General features: G+C 39.5%; 1 protein-coding gene across 3 annotated transcripts in view; it reads right to left on the bottom strand.

Moving 5' to 3' along the window:
• Window positions 1–489: 489 nt before the first annotated feature.
• LOC148055436 (protein mono-ADP-ribosyltransferase PARP8-like) overlaps window positions 490–27,540 on the bottom strand; it is a 161,187-nt gene continuing 134,136 nt past the window's right edge. For 2 of the 3 annotated variants that reach the window (XM_087760400.1, XM_087760401.1), the window contains 12 exons: window positions 22,358–22,450; window positions 18,221–18,346; window positions 16,954–17,019; window positions 14,977–15,044; window positions 14,564–14,612; window positions 13,642–13,754; window positions 11,755–11,827; window positions 9,731–9,800; window positions 6,165–6,241; window positions 5,151–5,220; window positions 3,172–3,256; window positions 490–2,156 (listed from right to left, as the gene is read on the bottom strand). In XM_087760400.1, coding sequence (XP_087616526.1) covers window positions 2,054–2,156; window positions 3,172–3,256; window positions 5,151–5,220; window positions 6,165–6,241; window positions 9,731–9,800; window positions 11,755–11,827; window positions 13,642–13,754; window positions 14,564–14,612; window positions 14,977–15,044; window positions 16,954–17,019; window positions 18,221–18,346; window positions 22,358–22,450 — 993 coding nt within the window. In that variant the 3' untranslated portion in view covers window positions 490–2,053. Of the gene's footprint in view, window positions 2,157–3,171; window positions 3,257–5,150; window positions 5,221–6,164; window positions 6,242–9,730; window positions 9,801–11,754; window positions 12,125–13,641; window positions 13,755–14,563; window positions 14,613–14,976; window positions 15,045–16,953; window positions 17,020–18,220; window positions 18,347–22,357; window positions 22,451–27,540 lie in introns of those variants that run through there. The other variant, XR_015705363.1, reaches the window with a different exon arrangement.

The following is a 27,540-nucleotide window of genomic DNA, read 5'->3' as shown; positions in this document are numbered from 1 at the left end:
TCCTGAGCACCTTAAGGAATAAATTTGATTATTATTACAGCCCTATCTGACTCGACTCAAGATACTTTTTGAACAACTTTCAGCCCTACACATATTTTAACCACTCTCCAAACAAAAAACCTTGCTTAGTTTAGTCAACAGGCTCATCTTTCACCTTGAGGTAGTGTTTGTAATGAAGAAATTGTGCAGGACACCAAATTAACACCTTGGGTTTGAAAAGAAAGCGTCGCAGAACCCTAAGTACCCCAAGAGACAAGTGGAAATGCAGCCAGTGCCAGCCGGGTTGCTGCAGTGCTCCTGGCACACTGCCCACAGTGGTGGCAGCCAGCGGAGGGACCTCGTGGTGCCTGCAGGAGCGTGGCAAGGCTCGGCCCCGTCTGCCAGGACCCTCCCAGCCCCGGGGCCCTCCCAGCCCCTTCTCCCCCCTCACCTCCACCACCACAGCTGCCATCCCACTCTCACGCAGCCAAGAAGCTCAGTCCTGCTAGATCCCGCCCAGGCGTACAGGCCAGGCAATGCACAGGCGTCTGCACGCTAATCCCATCTGCAATGGGCCTTTGCCTCAGAGGCTTTTAAAAAACTTACCATGAGAGTGAGGAATGACTAATACAAAAAAAAAAACAACAAAAAAAAAAAACCTGAGGTCCCCAGCAAATAAGTCTGGAATGCTAAAATACATCTCCAAGTATGTGCTCCTAGGCCCAATAACACTATTTTACTTGCAGGGCACTTCAATTACAGCAAGGAATAAGGGAGTGCAGAAAGAAGGAATCACCCATTACTGCATATCTAATGCAGTTCTGTTTAAAAGAAACAAACACTGGCCTGTGCTCTGTTGTGCTGTTATTTGGCTCTTCGGTATCCTTATTAAGAAAATAACATAATAGATGATTCAGTCTATTTTTGCTTTCTGAGGTGGCCTGTAATAATTGCACAGATGCGTAAGTTGAACTGGTCTCCATATTTAAGGGTATGATTTTATGCCTTGGAGACTTGGTGTTGTCATCATGCTCACTTGGAAAAAACAGTTGTTAGTTTAAAGGACAGAAAGATTCGATTTGATTTGTTTTCCCTTAGGAATAAATTAATAAAAATATTTCACCAAGACAAAATCAGTAAAATTTTGCATTTGTTTGTATTTTCTGATGTACAAACAATCAACTCAGTCATGTAAAAGCCCTAATTCAGCAGGTACTTTTAAATATGTGGCTAAATTTAACCACAGAGCAGTCTCACTGAAGTTAAGATGAAAACATTAAAGAACCTTGTTGATCTAAAGAAACTGTAAAATCTAGTATATAAAAAACAAATTTGTAAAAAGGAAGTTAACAGCTTCAGGATTTCCAGGTGTTTGCTAGGCTCGTATAATTAAAAAATGCAACTGAGCTACTTAATGAATAAGACAGTGTTTCCAGAGAAGAAAACTAAACATACACCATCAAAGTCATTACTTTTTGCTTTGTTTCAATCATTAAATCAAAAATGTATTGTCGTTTTAACCTTTGACTCTAAATCCTAGCTGCATCTGTGCAAAATAATCAAAGATAGCTGCAGGTAACCAATCTCTTTAATTTGACATGTTCCAGACAACCTTTTATTGTGTTTAAATACGGAATATTTTACTTATTGCAGAGTATCCTGCATAATACAGATGCTCTGCTATAAAATCTTCTCTCTTGCTTATAATTAAGTAATTCTAAATTTAAAATACTAGTATACAGTACTAAAACCTCCAACTGAAGTTTAATGTAAAAATATCAGCACAAAACTCCTTTTTAAAGTCTGTTTATTGTGAACAACCCAAATGCCTGTTTAATTATTATTAGTTGTAGTATATTAATAGACTTTGCACCCCTACAGTTGCTAATTCATACCATCTCAGGTATTTTGATGAGATAAGAAATATTAAGTAAGAAAACAGTAAGTATTCAAAGGGTTAATTTGATTAGAATAATAATAATAAATTAGTTTTTTGCATCTTCTTCAGTTCAAAATCCAGCTTTGAGACCGAGGAAGGCTTCCAAATCACATCAATTAAATAAGAGTGGTCCTTTTAACCAGTAGCAGTTTGATTGCCAATGACTCGAAGAATCTCTTTATGAATGCTTGTTTCCTGTGTATTTATACTTGTATCACCCACTTGACCATCTTCATAACTAAAAAAAGAGTACAGAAAATTAAAATCAAATTAGTTTTTTATTAATCTACCTAAAAACATCCAAAACTCTGTTTCATTCAATAATCAAGAGTGTTTATTCCATATGTTAACGTTTCCTATTAAAATGCTCTGCTGCACTTCACTGTTACATGCAGATCCTAAACTCTATAGAGAGTGAAGGGTGGTAGGGCTGCCACTGTCATCGAAACCCTGTGGTTGAATAACCCACTAGGACCCAAAGGGGACTTCTGCCAGCACCTGGCCCACCAAGGCATGTTAGCAGCTTCCCTCTTGCTGGAGGTATAAAGGAAAGGGCTGTTTCTGTTTCTGCAGCTGCTCCCAGACCACCCTATGCGAGGCTGGTGCCAAAGCACGCACAATGTACTGCAATGCCTGCGGTACCCAAACTCCTGTCACAAGTGGGCCTCCACTTAGTGGTGACACCATGACAACCTCCAGGGTTTTTCTCCTTATGAGAACTCGCCTGCATTAAGGATTTGCACGGATAAAGCAATCCTGATCACTGAAACCCCCAGTGCTGGTCAATCTGAAGTCAGCGTGCTCCTCCACTGGTCTGCATGACTCTCTTTGCAGGGCTGAAATCTATGCCGATATATAATTACAAGTCATAGGTGAGAGGGGAAATGCTCACATCATAGACAGGAAGCCTTTAATGAATTCCTCAGCTTTAAAACATGCACCCAAATACAAGAGATATTTTATGATACATGGATAGACTTACTGTAACATGAGGTAATGCTATAGAGTGGGAAAAATCAGTAACTCTCCATTCATTTATTCTATAACTAAACATCTACTAAACCTTTGTCACTAACTTATACATACATTTCCTAACGAAAGTAAGTACAGAGATAAATAAAAAATGAAGTGATATTTTAAAGAATTAGGAAGAAACATCTTTTATCTACTTCATTTACAGCTGTTGGAGGGAACATGGGGAAAAAGGCCTAGAATGGACAGATGTTGAATGTTAACAGAAGCTTTGTACTCACACAAAGAAAAATCTTGTACACACATGATCCGTATTGGGAACTACCCATATCTCTCCATGTTTGTGCAGATCAGATGAAGTTATCACTATCAGGGAAAGAATAAATTTCATAGTGATGAAAACATGCCTGGAAAATATTGCTTTAAAGGATTTGCAAGGATTTGCTTTTTTAAACACTTTAAATAGCCTTCTGGGAATGTGTAGTTTTCCAGTCCATGTCTGTGGCATGGTGTAGACTCTGAGTTGGCTGCTAGTACAAACAGGGAGATGAACTTGATTCTTGTTTCCAAAATATGTTATATTTTCCAGAAAACACAGATATATGGGAGCCAGTTCTTAATTGGAATAAAAAATGAAAAAGTATATTTATTAAAAACTGATTTTAAATGTCCATAGGGCTGTTAAGGAGCATCTGAGTCAACTAATCAGCCTTTGGAACAGAGATATTTGTGTTTGATGATGGCTGAGCCAAAAATAAGATGTGAAAGATAAAGCCTGAAACTGAGATACTACAAATTTGGGATTTGCAATACTACCAAATATTTTAAAAAAATTAGCATAGCAATTATGACTCAAGGGGATCACAAAGCTTGCCAAAACTTGTTCAACGTTTAGAAAACAACAATGTATTTGATGATAGGTTATTTACCAGCAGAATTAGGACAACAAAGGAAAGAAACCTTTTTATTGCTAGGTAGAATCTTTACTATCAATCTGTATTTGAAAAGATTTCTATAAATGCATTTAAACACTACCATGAATAAATGCATATTCAATTTTTATACGATTTCTTCCATGAATTGTAATTTTTAACAAACATTTTTCTCTTGTAATTAATTTTATTTAAAAACTATATTAACCACCTCCCCTAAACACTTCTTTTCACAGAAAAATGAAGTGAATATGAATGATGTAAAATATATTTTACCAAATATTTAAAATTCTCCCTTATAAGATCCATAATCCATTAATAAATGTGAGGAAAGAATGACATAGATGAAAAAGTCCTTGGGAAAGATGTAAGTTATATTTAGAAACTTCAGGCATTAAAGGCCAAGTAAATTCTAGTAAACTCTAGATTCATATCTTCTGAAAGTTTTAGAACTAAAATTATGTATTTTTCTGTCCAGATCAAATTGCATTTTCATGTTGACTGACATCTCCTTAATCATATTAAATATTTCACTTGAACATTCTCAAATATATATATATATTTAAAAGTAGCATATATAGCTTAAAGCTTCCATTTTGAAATAACATCTTTTCCACCATGTCTGAATTTTTACTTTTAAAAATAAACAAATGCTCAAAATGGAGGGCAAACTGAGTTTACTATAATTTCTTTTTGTTTGGCCAATGAGACTAATTACCAATTACTGGTACAATTCTTATTCAAATTTCATAATTTGTTGTTCTCAAAACCTGCTGAGGTTACATTAGTTATTAAAAGAATAGCCAAGTCTTTCAAGAATGACCATACTCATGTGCACTGGATTTTAACTTCACAAAATTTCTGCAGCCATCAGAGAGAGCAGACTGGTTACCAGATGAACAGTATATTTGTCTGAGAAGTGAAAAATTATTTGGAAATTCAATAGGAAAGCTGTTTTTTTTTCTGACTTGTAGGTGTTTAATGCATTTGTCAAGAGCTTGCAAGAAGTCACTGTTTCAAATAAAGACCATGACTTGGGTTATATGGATGGATTAGGAATATGATCACATTTGAAAGACAGACCAGATGATCAGTTGCTATGTGCATATGATTATTTAATGAAAATTCAGCATGTGTTACAGGTTTTGTTTGAAAAGGGAAACATTCTGAACTGAAATATAAAGGTCAGCTATTAAGCAAGTACTCGTATGCCTACCAGTAATCTCTTACCTAAAAACAACCAATACTGGAACTAAAGGTCTCATTGATTTGCATCCAGTAACACTGTGTCCATGACTAAAACAGTTTTTCAAGGGCTTTCAGCTTACCTTCACATAAGGCTATGCATTTTAAGTTACGGCTTTGCAAAAATTGTGACTGTTGTCCTTTCTTCTGTGACTGTGATGTAAAAACATGAGAAAACTTAATTAGTGCAGTAAGACAAACTGAGTGAAAAAGTAACAAAGGAGAGGGCTGCTATTTTCAGTGGTTTATTAATGAACAAAGATAGAGGTAGTCTTTCTAAAACATTTCTATTGTATTTCTAACTGTAATAGAATTTCTAAAAACATTTTTTTTTTTATTATTGTAGGAGGGATTTGAACTCCTTTATCCAGAAAGAAAAGTTCCTAATTATTACAGAATGAATAATATTATTAGAAATATCAGAGTGTTACTGACAAACAAATTGATAGTAGAAAAAAAATAATTACAAGGTGAATTTGATCATCAATTCTTTGGCCACTACCCTGATATTTTACTGGCCTTCTCATTTCTGAGGGCTTCTGCTGTTACATACCAATCTCTCTCCAAAGCCAGATTATTCTGTAGTTTTTACATGTTAACTATAGAGACTATAAGATTTCTTTCTCAAAATTTAGCCCTACACATAAATGCTATGAGTTTGCTTTAGATAAAGAAGAATTCTAATGGTTTAATACATAAAAACTATGAAAAAGAAAAACTGACTTGCTATCAATGAAATGCTACTCATTTTTCAGCAATAACCACTCTCAATTCCTTTTGCATCATTCTTCTGCAAGTCTAGAACTCAGAATGCAAGGGCTTGCTAAGGGTCATAATGCAATCTGTATTTCATTTTCTTTCTCTTCCCAAATACTACTACTTGGAAAAGAAGGGCACAGGGACCTGCAGTATATTCTGTAAATTGTTACTAAAACCAGTTGGGCTGTATTTGATGGTTGCAGTCTCTGAAGTTGTTGATTTCTTTCAATAAAATAAAACTGTTTTAGCTTTCACAAAGGGAATATTGCCTCCTTTTCAGCTATCAAGTTCCCAAACATAAACCCATAAATCTTCCAGAGATGGTTGATGTACTGTACCTGTGATGTATTACTGCCCTTACTGCCTGAAGCTGGTTCATCTTTAGCTGACACCTTCTGCTGTTTCTTGTTCATCCCTAAGAACATTAAAATCATATAAGATACCCTGGCATATAAATACCTTCATAAACAAAGTTAAGTATGGAGAATGAAACAGGTAGCATAGTGGGAATCCCAGTCCTTTGCATGGCAGTCAAAAAGCTAGTTAACTTTGTCATAGAATATTTCAATTTAATCCTGCAAATTGCCAACACATCTGCATGTGTTGCAAAGACCTTAGGAAAGTCAAATTAGCATTAAGCAGGTGCAAAAGCATCTAAACATGAGCTTAAATGCCACTAAATTCAGCTCAGGAATGCTCTTAGGTGGTTGCTTAGCAGAGTAGCATGTCAGGATGTCTTAACTGACCCTATTCAGGTTGAAGTAACACAGTCTGATTTACGGTGGGTGAGACAGTAAAATCATGAGAGAAAGAACTTTAGATATTAATCTTTAACACTTTATTTAGATTTATTAAAAGTCTAAAAAATTTTTAGGAGTAGTTAATTTATTTAAAGGTAGTTTTAAAGTCTACCTTGGTTTAATTAATTTATCTATAGGTAAAAGTACTAAATTATTTGTCAGCCACCTTTGATCCAATTTCCATCTCAGAAATCTAAACACCTACATTTGTGCCTTACATCTCTCTCATATTCCTCATGCTGGTTTATATAAAATTCCTGTACTGTATGCTACTACAGGCTTCCTTGCTTTTCCAGTATCCCATATTTCTTGGCAGTTTGCAAACACAGACTGAATTATGGGGAAGTTTAAGTCTTTGAAGTAACAGGGAGTGTAGGACTTCTCCATGGTTTTTATTGGCATCAAGTATTATATACTTCATGGGAATACAGGCCTCCTTTCTGGAGGAGATTGGATGGAAAAGATCAAAAAAGTAGAGATGAGAAAAAACACATTGAAGCTGACAAAGCAATGTTGTCCAAAAAGAAGGGCATTTTGTTAGATAATGATACTGCAACCTGCACTTTTAGTGAGTCCTAAAGAGCTTCCATACTTGTGTAATCTCCTAAAAGCTAATAGTGCATTTAGAGATTACTGATATTGAAATTCAATAAATACTAGTAAAAAATGTTGAGCTCTCAAAATGAATCGTGACATTACCTAAAAATACTGAAAATCAGAAAGCATAACTAAAACTCTCAGAATTAAATTTATCTACATGCACACAAACACACATTCAACTATACCAACACTTTCATATGTGAGGAAATGGAGAGACATGCATTTGGTGGAAAAGGAATTGGATGGATCGATGGTCGCACTCAAAGAGTTATGGTCAACGGTTCAATGTCCGGGTGGAGACCAGTGATGAGTGGTGTCCCTCAGGGGTCTGTATTGGGACCAGTATTATTTAACATGTTTGTTGGGGACATGGACAGTGGGATTGAGTGCACCCTCAGCAAGTTTGCGGATGACACCAAGCTGAGTGGTGTGGTTGATACTCTAGAGGGAAGGGATGCTATCCAGAGGGACCTTGACAGGCTAGAGAGGTGGGCCCGTGAGAACCTCATGAAGTTCAACAAGGCCAAGTGTAAGGTCCTGCACCTGGGTCAGGGCAATCCCAAACATGGATACAGGCTGGGTGATGAGTTGATTGAGAACAGCCCTGTGGAAAAGGACTTGGGGGTACTGATAGATGAAAAGCTGGACATGAGCTGGCAATGTGCGCTCACAGCCCAGAAAGCCAACCATATCCTGGGCTGCATCAAAAGAAGTGTGGCCAGCAGGTTGAGGGAGGTGATTCTGCCCCTCTACTCTGCTCTGGTGAGACCCCACCTGGAGTACTGCATCCAGCTCTGGGGCCCCCAGCATAAGAAAGACATGGACCTGCTTGAGCGGGTCCAGAAGAGGGCCACAAAGATGATCAGGGGGCTGGAGCTCCTCCCCTATGAGGACAGGCTGAGAGGGTTGGGGTTGTTTAGCCTAGGGAAGAGAAGGCTCCGGGGAGACCTTAAAGCAGCCTTCCAGTACCTGAAGGGGGCATACAAGAAAGCTGGAGATGGACTTTTTACAAGGGAGCATAGTGATGGGACAAGGGGTAATGGTTTTAAACTGAAAGAGGGTCGATTTAGATTAGATATTAGGAAGAAATTCTTTACTGTGAGGCACTGGAACAGGTTGCCCAGAGAAGTTGTGGATGCCCCCTCCCTGGAAGTGTTCAAGGCCAGGCTGGATGGGGCTTTGAGCAACCTGGTCCAGTGGAAGATGTCCCTGCCCATGGCAGGGGAGTTGGAACTAGATGATCTTTAAGGTCCCCTCCAACCCAAACCGTTCTATGAAATGGTAAATACAACATAACTAAAGAAAAAAGTCACTGTAATTTAAAATCTCTACGAAAGTTTCTTAATATACACATTAGTGTGTCATGTTTCTATTGTGCTTCTATTTATGATTTTATTCTTACATAGAAAACTCTGCATCACTCATTTCTGGATTTATTAGTGGGACAAATTATGTTCCCTCCCCTTCTCATGCTAAAATAAACACACTGTCCTGTAGTTTTGTCGTGATTTAACCCCAGTCAGCAACTAAGCACCACACAGCCACTCGCTCCCCCCCCCCCCCCAGTGGGATGGGGGAGAGAATCAGAAAAAGAAAAGTAAAACCCGAAGGTTGAGATAAAGGCAGTTTAATAGGACAGCAGAGGAAGAAAAAAAAATAGCAGCAATGATAAAAGAATATACAAAACAAGTGATGCACAATGCAATTGCTCACCACCTGCTGACTGATGCCCATCCCATCCCCGAGCAGGGATCACTGCCCCCTGGCCAACTCTCCCCAGTTTACATACTGAGCATGATGTCATATGGTATGGAATAGCCCTTTGGCCAGTCTGGGTCAGCTGTCCTGGCTGTGCCCCCTCCCAGCTTCTTGTGCACCGGGCAGAGCATGGGAAGCTGAAAAGTCCTTGACTAGTGTAAGCCCTACTTAGCAACAACTAAAACATCAGTGTGTTATCAACATTATTCTCATCCTAAATCCAAAACACAGCCCTATACCAGCTACTAGGAAGAAAATTAACTCTATCCCAGCTGAAACCAGGACAACTTTCTATGTAACCCTGACATGGCGGTACTTGAGAATATTCTTAAACATAGACAGTTGAACATGTCTGTTAATGAATATTTGTTTTGTCAGATCAGGTCCTAAAAGCCCATGAATCCTTAGATAATGTTAGATGGACTTAGGCAGATACTGACAAAAAAAATCACAAACACAAAGTTGGATTTCCACTGCATAATCAAGACCTGCTCCATTACACACAACATCCAGTATTAGCTACTATTTACTTCAAGCACAGTGTCAAGATACTCAGTACCTTGGAAAAAAAAAAGACAGGTATTTAATAAGGGTACTTAGATTTTCTCTTTTTTAAATAAATTAAATCTTGGCCTACAAAGATAAAATTTACTACAGTGTTGTAAACAGTGAAGCTGGTAAGAAAAGCAGTAGACTAAGATACCCCCCCACATTTCTCCAACTTCAGAGTGATTTATAAATATCACCTGAGTAACCAAATGATATGCTTGACAATGGACTAAGGTAGATTCCACTTCCAAACATTGCACCATGGAGCTGAAAAAGAGCAGAGTGATTGTTTAACATTAATTTGGTTATCTGGACAAAATAATAATGATAGGCACAGGTCCTAATGTAGATAAGCATCTGCCCCACTGCACTAATTTATTGTCTGGTAATAAAGGGTGTTCAAAGAAGTCTTTAAAAAAATCATGCTGTGAATATACAACTAAGATACTGTATATTCTGGAAACCATATCCAAATGCCCAAAGATAATTTTACATCATTTTTTATATATAATATTGCATTTTCTGTTTTTAAATCTAACACCCTGAAGGATGCCTACAGAGGATGCTTCTGTAGATGGCCAAATACACCTTAGCCTTAAGAAGGCTGAGCAAGCTCAGCATGTGTCTCACATCAAAACCTTGGCAGGAACCACAGCCTAAGCCAGCCTTTGTGAATTATCATCAGCAACAGCTGCTTTTCTTTAAGGTAAGAAATGAAGAGATGGTGATAACACTGCTCATATGCTACAGAAAAGTTCAGTCACTAATTCAGCCTGAGTACTGGAGGAATGGGTTCAATCAAGCTTTTGCCTGAGCCAATTCAGACATGCATATCCCATCACTGCAGGACTGTGCTTTAGCCACAAAGCTACCAGCTGTCTGAAAAGAAGAGAGGAAAGGGAAGACTCCACCAAAATCACTGCTTCATGTCATGGAGCTTGGGCTAAGCAACAAGACTTTTTATTAGCGCTGTGGTCGTTTTCTTGTCTGGAAAGGGGGAAGTATGGGTTTCGCTTCTCCTCCAGGGACTGACTGCTTTATGTGGAAAAGTCTTTAAAGAAAACACACAAAGTAGTTGTTGGAGCACAAACGAGAACCCAGAGTATCTCCTACCCAGGTAGATATTATGACCACTGTGCTTCAGAGTCATGCTCACCCTTATTTCTTTCCTCTGACCCAATGACATTTACATCATCTCTGCAATGTGCCAGAGCTCCCATAGGAATGTGCAATCATGCTCTCACTCCTCCAGATCCTACAATGTTGTATAGGATCCTTGGTGAGTAGATGTTTTTTCCTGACTGGTTGGTACTGGGGTAAGCAGAATGAACTGGGCTCAGGATATGCCCTAGTTGTGTGAGAGATTTTAAAATGATGACTTGTATAAAACAGGGCTTTACTGCTTCCTCCTCTTCCCAGTATCTCAACCCTGAACAAAAAAATAAGCATGAACAAAGGGTTTTACTTTGGTGAATTTTGTTATGTAAATCCTGCTTTCTTGGGAAAGTATCTTACAAAGATGCTAATAAAAACACCCAAACCACTAAGAGGAACAGCAGAGAATTCCATTCCCTTTTTTCAGTGTTTCCTGTTCCCTGATCCTTAGTCAGCACCCAGGGATCCTCCTCCAAGGTATCATGGACTCAGTTCCGGGGAAAGAGCTGTCAAAATCCTGATGCTAAAATACTCCGAATTACAGCTCCTCAGTCCCTCTGATACTGCCTACTTTGCTCTGCAATAGTGGTCTCCTGATGATTCAGTCTGAGAAACCAAACTGAAGTTTGCAATAGCTCCCTCCTGGCCAGTATACTCATATTCCCTTCCCAAGGAAACCAGAGAAGAGAAGATGCTGTAAAGCCAGGTTCTCTATAGTATGCTCTTGGATCCTATAACATAGACATAGTTTATGTAGCTCTAAATTTTAATCCCTGAGACTGCTTTTAAGCAGTACCGACCTAAGACTCCTGGAGGTGCTGCTGTGCAATGTAAAATTGAAACACTGATTCCACCAACAGGATTTTTTAGCCATTTTAGCAGACACATTATTTCATTGTAATTGCTTCAGAAAAGTACCTTTTCCAGGAAACATGAGGGTATTTGAAATCACCCCTTTTTGCCACCTATATGACTACCAGAACCACATCCCTTGAAAACTCACCTAAGCTTAATATGTAATCAAACATGCACAGGATAGCTAAAGTCTATTTAGTCTGCTATTTACCTGCAGCCTTGTATTGGAAGCGACAACTAAACCATTCCTCAGGATGGAATGCCAGTTTTCAATGTGTGAACCACTGAAAAAATGAAAGAGAATGCATTAAAATCCACAGTGTTGTGGTGGGTTGACCTTGGTTGGACGCCAGGTGCTCACCAAGCTGCTCTATCACTCCCCTTCTCAGCAGGACGGGGGGGAGAAAATGAGATGGAAAAAAAACCTTGTGGGTCAAGATAAAGGCAGTTTAATAAAAGCAAAAGCAAAGGCCATGCACAGAAGCAAAAGGAAAACAAAGATTTTATTCTGTACTTCCCATCAGCAGGCAACGTCCAGCCACTTCCCAGGAAGCAGGGCTTCAGTATGCGTAGCGGTTGCTCTGGAAAACAAATGTCGTAAATAACTAATGCCCCCCTTTCCTTCTCCTTTCTCTTAGCTTTTATTGCTGAGTGAATGTCATATGGTATGGAATATCCCTTTGGTCAGTTTGGGTCAGCTGTCCTGGCTATGTCCCCTCCCAAGATGTTGCAAACCCCCAGACTACTGGTGAGGGGGGGAAAATGTTGGAGAGACAGTCTTGATGCTGTGCTAGCACTGCTCAGCAGTAGCCAAAACACTGGTGTATTATCAACACCTTTCTAGCTACCAATACAAAGCACAGCACTATGAGGGCTGCTATGGTGTCTTAGGTTTGTGTGGCAAGGTTTTGGTAGCTGAGCCAATCAGCGATGGTGGTAGCGCCTCTGTGATAACATATTTAAGAAGGGGTAAAAAATTCTGCGCAATGGCAATTGCAGTGGGAGAGAGGAGTGAGAATATGTGAGAGCAACAACTCTGCAGACACCAAGGTCAGTGAAGAAGGAGGGGGAGGAGGTGCTCCAGGCACCAGAGCAGAGCTTCCCTGGCAGCCCGTTGTGAAGACCATGGTGAAGCAGGTTGTCCCCCTGCAGCCCATGGAGGTTAACAGTGGAGCAGATATCCACCTGCAGCCTGTGGAGGACCCCACACCAAAGCAGGTGGATGCCCAAAGGAGGCTGTGACCCCATGGGAAGCCTGTGCTGGAGCAGGCTCCTGGCAGGACCTGTGGACCCGTGGAGAGAGAGGAGCTCATGCTGGAGCAGGTTTGCTGGCAGGACTTGTGACCCCACGGGGGACCCACACTGGAGCAGTCTGTTCCTGAAGGACTGCACCCCATGGAAGGGGCCCATGCTGGAGCAGTTCATGAAGAACTGCAGCCTGTGGGAAGGACTCACGATGGAGAAGTTCGTGGAGGACTGTCTCCCGTGGGAGGGACTCCACACTGGAGCAGGGGAAGAGTGTGAGGAGTCCTTCCCCTGAGGAGGAAGGAGCAGCAGAGACAATGTGTGATGAACTGACCGCAACCCCCCCATTCCCCATCCCCCTGCGCTGCTTGGGGGAAAGAAGTAGAGAACTCGGGAGTAAAGTTAAGCCCAGGAAGAAGGGAGGGGTGGGGGGAAGCTGTTTTAAGATTTAGTTTTTATTTCTCATTATGCTACTCCGAGGTGATCAGTAATAAATTAAACTAATTTCCCCAAGTTGAGTCTGTTTTGCCCGTGACGGTAATTGGTGAATGATCTCTCCCTGTCCTTATCTCGACCCACGAGCTTTTTGTTATATTTTTCTCTCCCCTGTCCAGCTGAGGAGGGGGAGTGATAGAGCGGCTTTAGTGGGCACCTGGCATCCAGCCAGGGCCAACCCACCACATATGGGGAAAATTAACTCCATCTCAGCCAGACCCAATACAAGTGTAAAATGCAAAATGAAATCAGTTATCCTTTAAAACAATAAATTCCCAGCTGTAAACCTCAAATAGCAAGAACATAAAATAGCATGGCATTTTGGTAACCTTTGATTAATATGAATATATTTACTCACTGAAATGCAAAGGTACTTCCGTAGAGATTTTTAGCAGCTCGGAAATTGGATTCTTTGGCTGGTGGACTGCTGAGAAGTAGGAACTGGTGGGGAGTGTGCATAAACTTCAGTTGCTGTAAAATATAACAGTGTACAAGTGAAAAGAAGTTGATTAACACAAAAGCATTGTATTTCCATAGTGGCGGTTCTTAAGATACCATGCTGTTTCACACAATATATGACTGCATCTAAATAACTACATGAACTAAGATGAAAATGGTCCATTACCATAGTTTTTACCTGAAATAAAAAACTTCCTTCAGTTTATGAAACATATGGAAGTTTCTGAAACATATTTCAGCCTAATATGGCTCTAGTAAAGTAATTAAATTGAACAATTTCATCATGGTATACTGATCAGAGCTGGCTTTGAATTAAGGTTCAGAATTGAAAGGCTGCAGATTACTACGCCCTTAATCATAGGATCAGAGGCACATACTCAGAAATGAATCTCAGCACCATCCTTCTAAAATTCTAGGGCTATATTCTTTTTTACAGTGTACTCATATGTGGACCTCCTGGTACATCATGTTTGTGTGCACTGCTTTTTGTACAATTCTGTATCTAATATTCTATATGGTAACAAAACAAATAGTGACTTTCTTCTCACCCAGTCTCAGATGACTACAAGGTAGACGCTTACATTTGAGCTACTCACCTCAAATAGGCTTTTTCTGAGAATTATTCCTTTGACCTATTTTAGGTATTCACAACGTGATTCTATGAGTCATGACCTGAAATTGCCTATTTCTCTCCCCTGTTAATGGAGCCCATGTGATTAATTTGAATGTAGACACCTACATTTGGACAGGAGACTCCCACCTAAAACGCTAATACGAGCCATGAGAAATGAGAAAATAATAAAGAACCCACAGACACTTACCCTATTCACCGGCAGCTTCACAATATGTGATCTATTACTAGAAATAACCCTAAAATAAGAAACAGTTAGATGTATTAGACATGATAACCAAACAGAACTTTTCTTCTTAAGCATGTGTTATGAATGGCCACCACAAAGCACCCAGCTGCAGGCCTTTGAACCTATCAGATGGAAGTAGACCAAATCTTGACTAGAAAATCAGATCCGAGGCCATACAAATAAGCTGGAGTCTTTCCAGTGTTTTCAGAGGGCCCAGATGAGGTCCAGAAACAGTCCAGAAACAAATGCAGTTGCAAATGTCAACCCTGATGTTAATTCTTATGGTGAGTTTATACCAAATTAAATTGGTGAAGTGATTATTCATTCAACTAGGTACTTTAATAATTATCATCTCATGTGAGTCAATTTTATACCACTGTAGGAGAGGATGTGCAAGCGGGTCTTGTTTATCCATCTGCTTCTTTATTTCCAAGTAAGGTGCCTAGAAAAGAGTAATTACATTCTTTATTTCTAGTTGAAATCATAAGGTTAAATTTTATATGTTAAATTGCCCATGATTTCATCTATTAAAACAAATACATGGCACTCATTATTAGGCTTAAATCACAGTTTTACTGACATTTAGCATTGTACAGTTATAAATGTGTTTTGACAACAACAAGAATTAATATAGCAATTATTTTCCCTGGAGTAAAATAATAAGCATATAATTAACATCAAAATGAGTGTATTATAGCAAACATTGGTGATCTCAGGGAGAACAACAGAAGATGTCTATTTATGTTTGGCTCTTGGAATAAGAAATTGGACTGGAACTACACAAAATTAAGTCTCTCAAAATACCCCAAGATAATCCACTCCAATTTGTTAACTGTTTTATGGTATAAACTGGTAAAGTAAAATACTATATCAGCTTATAATCCCTTTAAAAACCTTTCTTGATTTCAATCACAGTGCAAAGCATACCTTTAAAACTCTTTAGTTCTAGAATTATTTTAACATTAAAAAAAACATTCAGAAATTTTTATCAGAAATAGTGTGGCCAGCAGGACTAGGGAAGTGATTGTCCCCCTGTACTCGGCATTGGTGAGGCCACACCTCAAATACTGTGTTCAGTTTTGGGCCCCTCACTACAACAAGGACATTGAGGTGCTGGAGCACATCCAAAGAAAGGCAACGCAGCTGGTGAAGGGTCTAGAGAACAAGTCTTATGAGGAGCGGCTGAGGGAATTGGGGTTGTTTAGCCTGGAGAAAAGGAGGCTGAGGGGAGACCTTATCGCTCTCTACAACTACCTGAAAGGAGGGGGTTGGTCTCTTCTCCCAAGTAACAAGTGATAGGACTAGAGTAAATGGCCTCAAGTTGTGCCAGGGGAGGTTTAGGTTGGATATTAGGGAAACCTTCTTCACCGAAAGGGTAGTCAGGCACTGGAACAGGCTGCCCAGGGAAGTGGTTGAGTCCCCATCCCTGGAGGTATTTAAAAGACAGGTAGACGTGGTGCTTAGGGACATGGTTTAGTGGTGGACTTGGCAGTGCTAGGTTAACAGTTGGACTTGATGATCTTAAGGATCTTTTCCAACCTAAACTTTTCTATGATTCTATGATTCTATGATATTAGGTAACAGAAATAGCTAATTTTTTAAATTTTTACAAGATGTTACATTAAGTAACAAAAATATCTGGATTTTAATTTTCATTGTATTTTACTGCTCTCTGTACACCTCATTCTTCATTCCAGAATCCCAAAGTACTTTACGAATACATATAGAATAAGATTTATAAACTCTTGTGAGGTTACATTTATATAACAGTTGGAAAAGCAAGGTACATGAGAGAGGTTTCAATAATCACTTATAATCAGCTGGGCTGTTTGGGAAAGGAAGTGTAACAATAAACATAAGTACGGCTATCAGATTCTGTCCCACTGTGAATATTGAGAAATTGTATGGTAGTAATCCGAAGAGACCCAGCCTTCCAAGTCCCCAACCATACTTAGCTGATCAAGTGTTTTGTTATACTAGAAATAAAGCTATCATTCAGAACACTGTCACAAAATCAATTTCTTTTGCTTTGGAAATAAAAGACCCAGTTTGACTTTGATGTTTCCAGAAATGCAGCAGTTGGTGATCATCTTGTTACAATGTCCCATTTTGCTGTTGTTATCTCTTATTTAAACTTCAAAAGATCTGAGATCTACTTAATCACTTTTATTTGACTGCCATTATGGATACTCTAGGTTTTTTTTTATTTTTAACACACATTTTAATATTATTACAGCTCTATCGGAAAGAGATGATACTATTGACTTCCCTACTCATCATAGGCAATCAATAAAACCATCTTCCTATTTCTAGAAATGGTGATTAAGTTATGTAAAGATTTTTAAACTCACCTGCGTCATCTCTCTAATAGAAGTGATACTATCCAATGCTTTCATGACTCGGTCGTAATTCTTCTTCTGATGTAGCATAAAATAAGCAAATAAATGAAAAGAATATTGGTCTTTGGCTCTACAAAAACCTGAATTCTTTGAGTGTGTATAAAACCAAAGTTAGGATGAATGTTCAGCAAAATTCCCTGAAAAAATGTTATCATGATGGTTTTTCTTTACCTTCTGACTGGGAACCACTACCAGAGGGCTCCACCTTTTCTGAACATATGAGCTTAACAGTCCATGCTTCACCAGCTCCACATGCCACGTTGCCTTCAGGAGCCTCATTGTTCCCCATCTTTGGGTCTTGTCAACTTCTGCCCATGGGCTTTCACCTCGCCCATGCTGGCAAGAAGCTGAGAGGAGGTGGTGTGGGCCCTGCCAGCCCAGGGGCTCTCTCCACTCCTCTTCTGGTGTGACCCCTTTTCACATTCCCTCATCTGCTTCAAACCCCTGCCCTGCCTAGCTGCCAGACTAGCTGTCTCCTCATCAGCCCCTTTCTAAGCACCTTCTGGCAAGTCTTCCTTCCCGCACGCTACAGAACGCACTCGCCCCTTCCTCTGAGAAAGACCACCACTAACTGGCCTTTGTTCAGAAAAAGTGAAATGCATCACAATGCAGGATGTCCAAAGTTCTCGTTTATGCCCTTGAGGGTGGCTCAAGTGAGCTGTAATAGTTCACAGCTTCCCTAGGGCTTCCCCGAGAGGCAGCATTTGCAGCCTGAGGAGCAATTCTTTACTTCAAAATTTGATGCTTTTACAAAACTCGACTGTTATGTTCAACATTTGATAAAATTAAGTTTAAGGACATAATTGTTTGCAAAGAGAAAATGAGGTGACAGCAATAACCACTTTAAGAACAAAAAGATGGACTGGAAATCCCCCAGTCTACATGGTCTACACCTCCCAAAGGCCATCTTTCTCTTTGTATCCAATGTGTACACTGAGAGAAAGACACTAAGAATATACAATTTTGCACCTAGAATTTGTACCCTAAAAGAAGTTCTTGGCTTCAACATAACTTTGAATGCAACTTACAGTTTATTCACAAATACCTTCACAGAGACAATTAAAAAAACTACAAAGTTCTGAAAATAGTCACACGCTTATGCTATATTCTGGAGCTGTATCTTTTACAGTAAAGGAGACTCCTCCAGAAGAAGGCTTTGCTTTGAAATCTAACGCATGACTGAAACCAAGCTATGACATAATGAAAGATAACTACTTACCCTGGGGTTAAAGGCCAGCATCTGAGGATCATTAGGATCAACTACAGAAGGATATGGCTCAAAAATAACAACTTTCCTAGGTGACTCTAACGCAGACCGACACATGGATACTAGCAGATCAACCACCTAAAGACAAATATTTATTTAATATATGTACTTTCATATTGTATCATCCAGTCTGCTTTTTTTACACATTACAGTAATACCATATTTCATTGTTATCTATATTACCCAAACCATGTTATCCACAGGACATAGTTTAGGACTGAAATTTTTCCATTGACCTCAACAGGCTTTGGGTCCAGCCCTGGTACATTATTCCAGGTGCATAAGTAGGACCAGTATCTGGTCCTAAATGTATTATCACATCAAATACATTGCTTGCAGTCCTGCTTTATCTTGTGTACATGTGCTAATTCCTGAATTAAATTAATTCTCTAGGGAAATGAAGTTGTGCTGGACCTGTGTATCTTTGTGCAGTAGATGCCAATGAAAAATGTTGCTCAAGAAAGAGGAAGGGATTGTGAATCTGTACCATTGCCTGCTGTTCTCCTGAAGATTGTAATCATGGAAACACTAGCAAACATTGCTTCTGCTAAAGCCAGAACAGTGCAGTGATTTAACAGTCATTTGCATGGCTCACACTGGGAGATCCTCTTCCTTCTTTCCTGTTGTACAAAATTATGACATGACTTCGAATATCTATTATTTCCAAGATTTCACTGTAAGATCATGCATGTAATGTGTACACAGGTATGTATTCACATATGTGCACATAGGCACATATACAACTTAGCAACAGATTTCTGTACAATTGTTTCAAAAGCAATCACAAAACAGAGAGAATGCAGCTTTCTGGCAACTGTGAAACCTAAATCCAGCTCATAATGAAATCCAAAGTTGCTACATAAAAATGTAGATGCAAATTAGCTCATTTCCCCCTGGCTCCTCTGTGCCTTCTGAAAACATTCCTGTGTAAAAACAGACTTTTCCATGAAAGAAAGGAAAAGTGGAGATGAGCTGTACTTAGTAGGCATCCCTGGTTCCTCCCACAGTTCCACATGGATCAGAGCTCATCTCACAGCTCAAGCTGTTCTAGAAGTTATTATATATCTGCCACTGTATCTGGTGATTTGGAGTAAAACAAATTGATGGTCCTTTAGAGAAGCAGAATGAAAATAAGAATCATGATGAAAGGGAAAAGGAACTGCCCTGCAGTGAATCATACTGTTGCCATTCTCCTCCTCTGCTCCTCTAGCATGAATGGACAATTTTCTCCATCAGTTTAAAAATATTCTGTTAGCTCCAGTTACTAAATATCTCACATATATTGAAAAATGAAGTTATTTAAATAATGATTCCTTCCTCCATGGTGCTCTGATTTCTTTCCAGTTTAAAATACCTACAAGTGTGATGAATGTTTCAAAACAGAGCATCCGCATTAGCATTTGCAAAGGACACTAGGAGCCTGCATACACAGCCAGGTCAGGCAACAGGCCTGCAACTGTGTAAATGTATTACCATGAAATTGAGCCTGAGTTCATACACCCTGCTTCTCAGAAGCACCACTTAGCCTCCAGTTGCAAAATACTACTAGGGAAGAGTTGTTTGAGTCCCCAAACTTCTTAATACAGTGACCCAAAGTTGTCTTGCTTTATGATTTGCAAGATGGGACTTTGTCTTAAAATTGGCACAGTTCTTCTTAGAACACCATCCCAAAGCCTTCCTTTAAAACAACTGTTGACTCCTATATTGTTTCTTACCATGATACCAGCATATTGTTCTGACATGGGGGAAAACATGCATAGATCAGGCTTAATTAAACCCCTGATTTCCCCTGAAATCATTGTTTTGAGCTGATGGAATGCAGAACAACTTAAACTGGGAGGTAAGTCTAATACAAACATTATAATACAAATTTGCGTATGCGTTCCTTGGTAATAGGAAGTGCTGTGGATCTAGTAAATGTCCTTATAGCTGGGCCCAAACTTCTCCTTAACAGTAGATACTGAAGTACATAAGTTAGGATTTAAATATTTTCAAGGAGGACAAGATGACACTTGCTGATGACAATTCTTTTATGACATCAGTCTCTCAGACAGTGCCTCTCTCTCTCTCCAGACACTCTCTACAGGGAGTCTGAACTATCAACAAATCTGACATTTAATTTTCAGGCATTTTGACTACGTGACTAAAATAAGGCAAGGTGAGTTCAGGCTTGAAAGTTTTAGAAAGTACAATCTCTTATTATTAAGAAGGAGCCATCAGAATATTGGGAGTGACAAAGTAGGGGTGTATACCTTAGGAAACTAGCTGAAAGCACAATAGAAAGAACAAGATGTGATTTCTAATAATGGGAACCTATACTTAGGCTCTTTCACTACACAAAATAATTTAGAGGAAGATTCATCTGATGAAATGTAGAGATTCACAATGCGAACACCTAACTCCTACTAGTCAGCCTAGGCTCTCTTTATAATCAATGGAGAAAATAACCACTGTGCAGTGATTCACACCATCCTAAACTAATGTCAGAAATAGCTCAGATGAATCAAACCCTAAAAGTGTTAAATTCTTTCTGCAAATGGGAACGGGAGCTCAGCCACATCAGATGTAGTGAGCTGGGTGCAATGCTATCACTAGAGTGAGACTTTTAGCAAAATTTAGTCATCTAGGTCCAATGGGACAATCGACAAAATCTCTTATCTAACTCTTTTAAGTACCATTAAGGTTGTAATCACTTCAGTACTCTTCAGCAAAGCTCTGTAGATGTAGATGTACTCAAGATCTAGAGCAAGCTCTGCATATGCCTTCAACAGTGATACCTACATAAAACACAGACTGAGTGCTAATCAGGACCACCTCTCCTGTCAGATGTATTTAAAAAGAGAAGTGAGAGCTACTTGTTTGTACCTAAATACCATGTAAGTGCCTACATTCAAGAAATAAAACTCTAGCTCCACAGAAACACATAGCTGAGGTCTTCAGAGGACTTCAGGCTGGGGAAGAGGTGGGGCTTCATCAGCACACCTCTCTATGTTTCTTACAAGCTTGCACAGGTATCCCAACGTTTGGCATGCTAGATGTTGCAAATATAGCCATCTAACTGTCTTCAGACATCAGATGAGCTGATGTTCAGATCCCACAGTTATATACTCAAGTGAAGAAGCTGGTGTACACTGCTGCAAGTTTCTTCCTTTCAGGATATGCCCATAGGTGGCATTCAGGCACTTAGCCGAATAGTTTATTTCCAGTGGCTAGACTCACTAGTACTATTTAAAGTTAACTGAACTGAACATTTGCTCTTCCAAAAACCGTGTTGCTTACTATGTAAGTGCATAGTGAATGACATATGTTTAGGAAATCAGAGAGGAATGCACTTTTCCATAAGATGTGTAAATTTTTAACTTAAGATTTTAAAAAGATCTTAAACATAAGATCTTTTAATTTTTTAATTTACTGAAGTCTTGTAACTATTGTAATATAAGGTTAAATGGTGATTTGGAAACATAGTTTAAAATACTTTAAGGCATACAAAATTATGAAAGAAAACAATTATATGGTTATAACTACATTAATAACTGAACTTAGAGTCAAGAAGCAAGCTTACATTAAATTCCTGATCCTTGAGAAAAGAGAAAAAAACCTATATAGCAACATCAGTAAGGACTTTCCCACTGTTATTTAATGATCAAAACAACAGATGCTCAGTGGATAGCTGCATCCCAACACCATGAACAGGAAGTAGCTTATTAATTGCATGAGAGTAGTAATGGCTCATTAGGTGAAAATAAATGGGAATTATCTCCAAATGACAATGGCTGTCTTTATTAACAACCCAGGTGACCTAACTGAATACAACAGAACAAGAAAACAGGGTTACTCTAATTACATGGAAGCAAAACAATGAAAGCACCTCATCAGTACTGTTTGAAAATGCCATGCATAAACCAATGTATTTACAGCTATAAGAGTGGACAAATCAATAATACTTACCAAAGAGTACTCATATGGTACTCATACAAGTCAAAAAGTACATAGAGTACTCATACAAGTCAAAATAAATGCTAGAAGAGATTGAGAAGACTGAGTATACTATAGAAAATCAGATATGCAATAAGCATTAGATAATTCTACCTGAGCTCCAGTTGCAATTTCATCAGCAGCTTCATTCATCACTCCTAATGTTTGGAAAGCAAATACACAGAGCTCCCGTTCACAAACAGTGGGCTACACAGAGAAAGTAAGTTAATTATATTTTTGTTCTAGTTTTGGGTTATTGGTTTTATCATGCAATACCTACAAAAAACCCAAACACATTTAATCTTAATTTTTTTTCTTCAGATATTAACTGCAACATTAATTTCAAATTATGAATACATGTCAATTATTGAGGAAGATACATTAGAGAAGCATTTTAATAATCTGAAGAACAAGTGTTAAGAACTCTAAAACTTATAAGTATTCACAGAGGCTAAACTTAAAAGAAATCCAAACAGATTGCAAAATCAAAATTACAGTCATAGTACCCAAATGTCCTTAACACTGTCCTATCAGATGCTGAAAATTTCCTACATAATTAAAATTCATGGAGAACAAATCCAGAAACTAATGGGGGCACACCCCCTTCATAAATGCAGGCTTATTCTTCACAGAAAATGCAGGTTTATTCTTCACAGATTGTTATTCTGCTGTTGAGAACACACATAAAAATATGATCCGTAAGACAAATTTCTTGAAGAAGCTACTTTTAATTTAATTTTTAACTAATTGTATTGGGTTTGTGTGGCAAGGTTTTGGTAGCAGGGGGGCTACAGGGGTGGCTTCTGTGAGAAGATGCCAGAAGTTTCCCCCATGTCCAATAGAGCTAGTGCCAGCCGGCTCCAAGATGGACCCGCTGTTAGCCAAAGCTGAGCCAATCAGCGATGGTGGTAACACCTCTGTGATAACATATTTAAGAAGGGGAAAAAAATTCTGCGCAATGGCAGGTGTTCCAGGCGCCAGAGCAGAGATTCCCCTGCAGCCCCTGGTGAAGACCATGGTGAGGCAGGCTGTCCCCCTGCATCCCATGGAGGTTAATGGTGGAGCAGATATCCACCTGCAGCCCATGGAGGACCCCACACCAAAGCAGGTGGATGTGCTCGAAGGAGGCTGTGACCCCATAGAGAGCCTGTGCTGGAGCAGACTCCTGGCAGGACCTGTGGACCTGTGGAGACAGAGGAGCCCACACTGGAGCAGGTTTTCTGGCAGGACCTGTGACCCCACGGGGGACCCACGCTGGAGCAGTCTGATCCTGAAGGACTGCATCCCGTAGACAGGACTCATGCTGGAGCAGTTCGTGAAGAACTGCAGCCCGTGGGAAGGACTCACGATGGAGAAGTTCGTGGAGGACTGTCTCCTGTGGGTGGGACCCCACGCTGCAGCACGGGAAGAGGGAGGAAGGAGCGACAGAGACAATGTGATGAACTGACCGCAACCCCATTCTCCGTCTCCCTGTGCCACTCAGGGGGAGGAGGTAGAGAAAACTGGAATTTGAGCCTGGGAAGAAGGGAGAGGTGTGGGGGAAGGTGTTTTAAGATGTGTTTTTTATTTCTCATTACCCTACTCTGATTTGATTGGTAATAAATTAAACTAATTTCCCCAAGTCGAGTCTGTTTTGCCAGTGACGGTAGTTGGTGAGTGATCTCCCTGTCCTTATCTCAACCCATGAGCCTTTTGTTATATTTTTCTCTCCTCTGTCCAGTTGAGGAGGGGGAGTAATAGAGCAGCTTAGTGACCACCTGGTGTCCAGCCAAGTCAACCCACCACGCTAATTTTACAATTTATTTGTAAACTTTAAAAAATGCATTATATTTTTGTAGAATAAACACTGTATTTGGGAAGACCACATGTTATTTTATAAATAAAGGCGTTTGCACCCTTTTTTCAGATGTCAAAAATAATAAAAAAAAAATTGCTGTTGAACCATTTTTTGCCTATGTTATTGAAAAATTTCATTCACAATTGCCATCACAATGATCAAATAAAATAATGTAGTTAAACTTCTGTATATTGAGTGATAATTGAGTGTTCTGCCTTCATAAAGCAAACAAAGCAGAAACAAAAAAGACCACAGCTTTAAGTAAAGAGAATAGGCATGTCTTCATAAGCTTCCTAATTGGTTACATCCCTTACAGCAACTCCATGCTCATTTACCAAAAGATAATTAGTAGATCAACTTTTTAAAGGGTCAAGTAATGAATCACACGAAGTGAACTGTTATAAGCATTCAAAATGAACAAACAGTTGAAAGAAATACAAGAAAGAAACATAAATTAAAACCTTCCTTAAAATTGACCCCAATAAACATAACTTTTTATTAAAATGTTGAAAACAATCAAAAATATTTTTTGGATATTATTTGTTTGAATCCATATTATTAAATCCTAACTCACTGAAACTTAAAACGATCTTTGGTAGGCACTACTGAACTTTTATAGCTCAAAATTCTGAGTCTAGCTACAATGATAATCACTAAAGCATTCATAGTGGTACGCTTTGAAGTTCAAGCCAATGTCTCTAGGAAGCACTTGCAGAAATGAAAAAATTTATTGAGCACACGAAGAAAACAAACATAAAATTTAGCTGAATTCTGTTTCAGGTACCAGCTTTGTCAGTAATAAGCATACTGCTGTATTTGTAGTTATTTGTTTCATATGCATTTGTTGGGTTTCAAATATTCTAGACTTCAATAAACATCTGAAATCTACTGCATTGACATATTCTCACATCTGTTGCTTTACAAGAGCTATCATCTTTCAAGTCTAATAGTCGATTTATTTTATCTGCTATGTTACATTGTATTAGGCAGCATACAAAGCCTAACATAATCCAATTCACTGTGCCATGGCACACTAGACAAAAAGTATTTATTATTGTCATTATTCTTAGGTTTTCCACATTCAGAAGGTCGTTAAATCACTTGCTTAGTTGGGGAAGTATGGTGGCACTACCACCTTGACTATCATAATCAACAGTATACACAGACTCCCTTTTATTCCAGAGCAAGGGATTGCTCTGGGATAGCAGAGCAATCTAAGTTTAGCCATGCTTGCCATGAAGAAAAGCGTTAAGATACTTATTGTTGTCATTTTGTTTATAACCTCAACAAAGTAAGTTACCCTGAGACTTAAAGATGTCAAATGGAACACAGGATTTGTCATCTTTGCTCTTTTTTTTTTCCTTCCTGTGTTATTGTCCTGGTTTTGGATGGGATAGAGTTAATTTTCTTCCTAGTAGCTGCTACAGTGCTGTGTTTTGGATTTAGGATGAGAATAATGTTGATAACACACTGACGTTTTGGTTGTTGCTAAGTAGTGCTTACACTAGACAAGGACTTTTCAGCTTCCCATGCTCTGCCAGGTGCACAAGAAGCTGGGAGGGAGCACAGCCAGGACAGCTGACCCAGACTGGCCAAAGGGCTATTCCATACCATATGATGTCATGCTCAGTATCACTGCTTGGGGATGGGCTGGGCATCTGTTGGTGGGTGGTGAGCAATTGCATTGCGCATCACTTGTTTTGTATATTCTATTATTATTATTGTTGTTATTATTATTATTATCATTATTATTATTATTATTATTATTATTATTATTATTATTATTATTATTATTATAATTTTCTTCCTCTGTTGTCCGATTAAACTGGTTTTATCTCACCCTGCAGGTTTTAATTTTTTTTTTTCTGATGCTCTCCTCCATCCCACCAGGAGAGGGGCAGTGAGTGAGCGGCTGTGTGGTGCTTAGCTGTCGACTGGGGTTAAACCATGACAGTCCTTTTTGGCACCTAACGTGGGGCTCAGAGGGTTGAGATAATGACAGATCTGACCAGAGTGTGTTAAAACAAATTTGTTATAAGCATTCGTTATATTAGTTTAGTAATCACTGGTCACAGTGTTGATTTACTTGCTCTCAGAGTTGTGGTATTTGCTCTCAGAGTTCTGTTATGTAACACCTTACTTGCCATATATACTGTTTGTCAGTATTTGTGTGCTGTTTATCACCTCTGGGAGATGGATTAAGGTTATCGCTTTGCTGTACTGTGTAACACTGGCTTATGGTATGATAAAGTTATTGGGCATGAGATCAGTCTTGCATTTCTATTCAGCATTGCCATCACCTCTGTACTTCAGGAGCCATCTATCATAAATTATTAGTAATTACACTTTTTATTATTTCTCCTCGGAGAGCCAGCCTACAGGGGAGACACCTTCCTCCATCTTCCCCTTCTTCTCCCCTTCTTATTTAAGAACACTGCGCTACTCCAACCTCCGCCACAAGCATTATGGCTACTCCAACCTCCGCCACAAGCATTATGGCTACTCAAACCCCAGCGACAGGCACTGCGGTTACTCAAACCCTGGTGACAGGCACTGTGGCTACTCAAACCCCAGTGACAGGCACTGCAGCTGAACCAAACAACCAACCTGTGCTGGTCTCAGTCGCCCCTATAGACAAGAAGAAATCTTGGAAGCGAAAGTCAGCTCGTTTAGAAAGGGATGATGAAAAAACAGGGCCATCACAAGGAGAGGAGGAGGAAGAACTTGTAAACGAGATGGAAACCACCCGATCCTTGTCCCTGAGTGAGCTGCGAGATATGCGAAAAGATTTCATCTGTCGTCCAGGCGAGCACATTGTCACCTGGCTGCTCAGATGCTGGGATAACAGGGCCAGTAGCCTGGAATTAGAGGGTAGGGAAGCCAAGCAGCTGGGATCCCTTTCTAGGGAAGAGGGCATTGAAAAAGCAATTGGAAAAGGGGCACAAGCCTCTGGAGGCCATTACTGTCACGCGTGAAGGAAAGATGTCCCTTCAAGGAAGATGTTATCTATTGCCCAGGGAAATGGACCACCATGGAGAGAGGTATCCAGTCCCTGAGGGAATTAGCTCTGGTGGAGGTGATTTATGGTGAGCTGGACAACAAGCGGTTATCCAAAGAACCAGATGAAGTCAGGTGCACATGACCCACGTAGCAGAAGTTGGTATGGAGCACACCAGTGTTGCATGCAAACTCACTGGCAGTAATGACCTGGAAAGATGGAGAGGGACCAACGGTGGATGAATTGGCTGGCCAACTCCAGCAATACAAAGAAAGTCTCTCTTCCTCCCTTGTCTCGGCTGTGGAAAAACTGTCCCGGGAGTTCCAGCAACTCAAAGAGGATAGGTCCTACTCTCCATCTGTACGGACCAGTATATCAGTTATTAGGAGTTAGCATTTTGCTCAAGAGAGAGGATATATTGGATACACACCATGGGGCACCCTATGGTTTTATCTGCGTGAC

The sequence above is a fragment of the Nipponia nippon genome, unplaced genomic scaffold (genome assembly GCF_047370975.1).
Source record: "Nipponia nippon isolate SJK-2023a ecotype South Korea unplaced genomic scaffold, ASM4737097v1 scaffold_22, whole genome shotgun sequence".
Lineage (NCBI taxonomy): Eukaryota > Metazoa > Chordata > Aves > Pelecaniformes > Threskiornithidae > Nipponia > Nipponia nippon.
The sequence above is the reverse complement of the archived record's forward strand: the minus strand, read 5'-3'. Positions and strand labels throughout refer to the sequence as shown.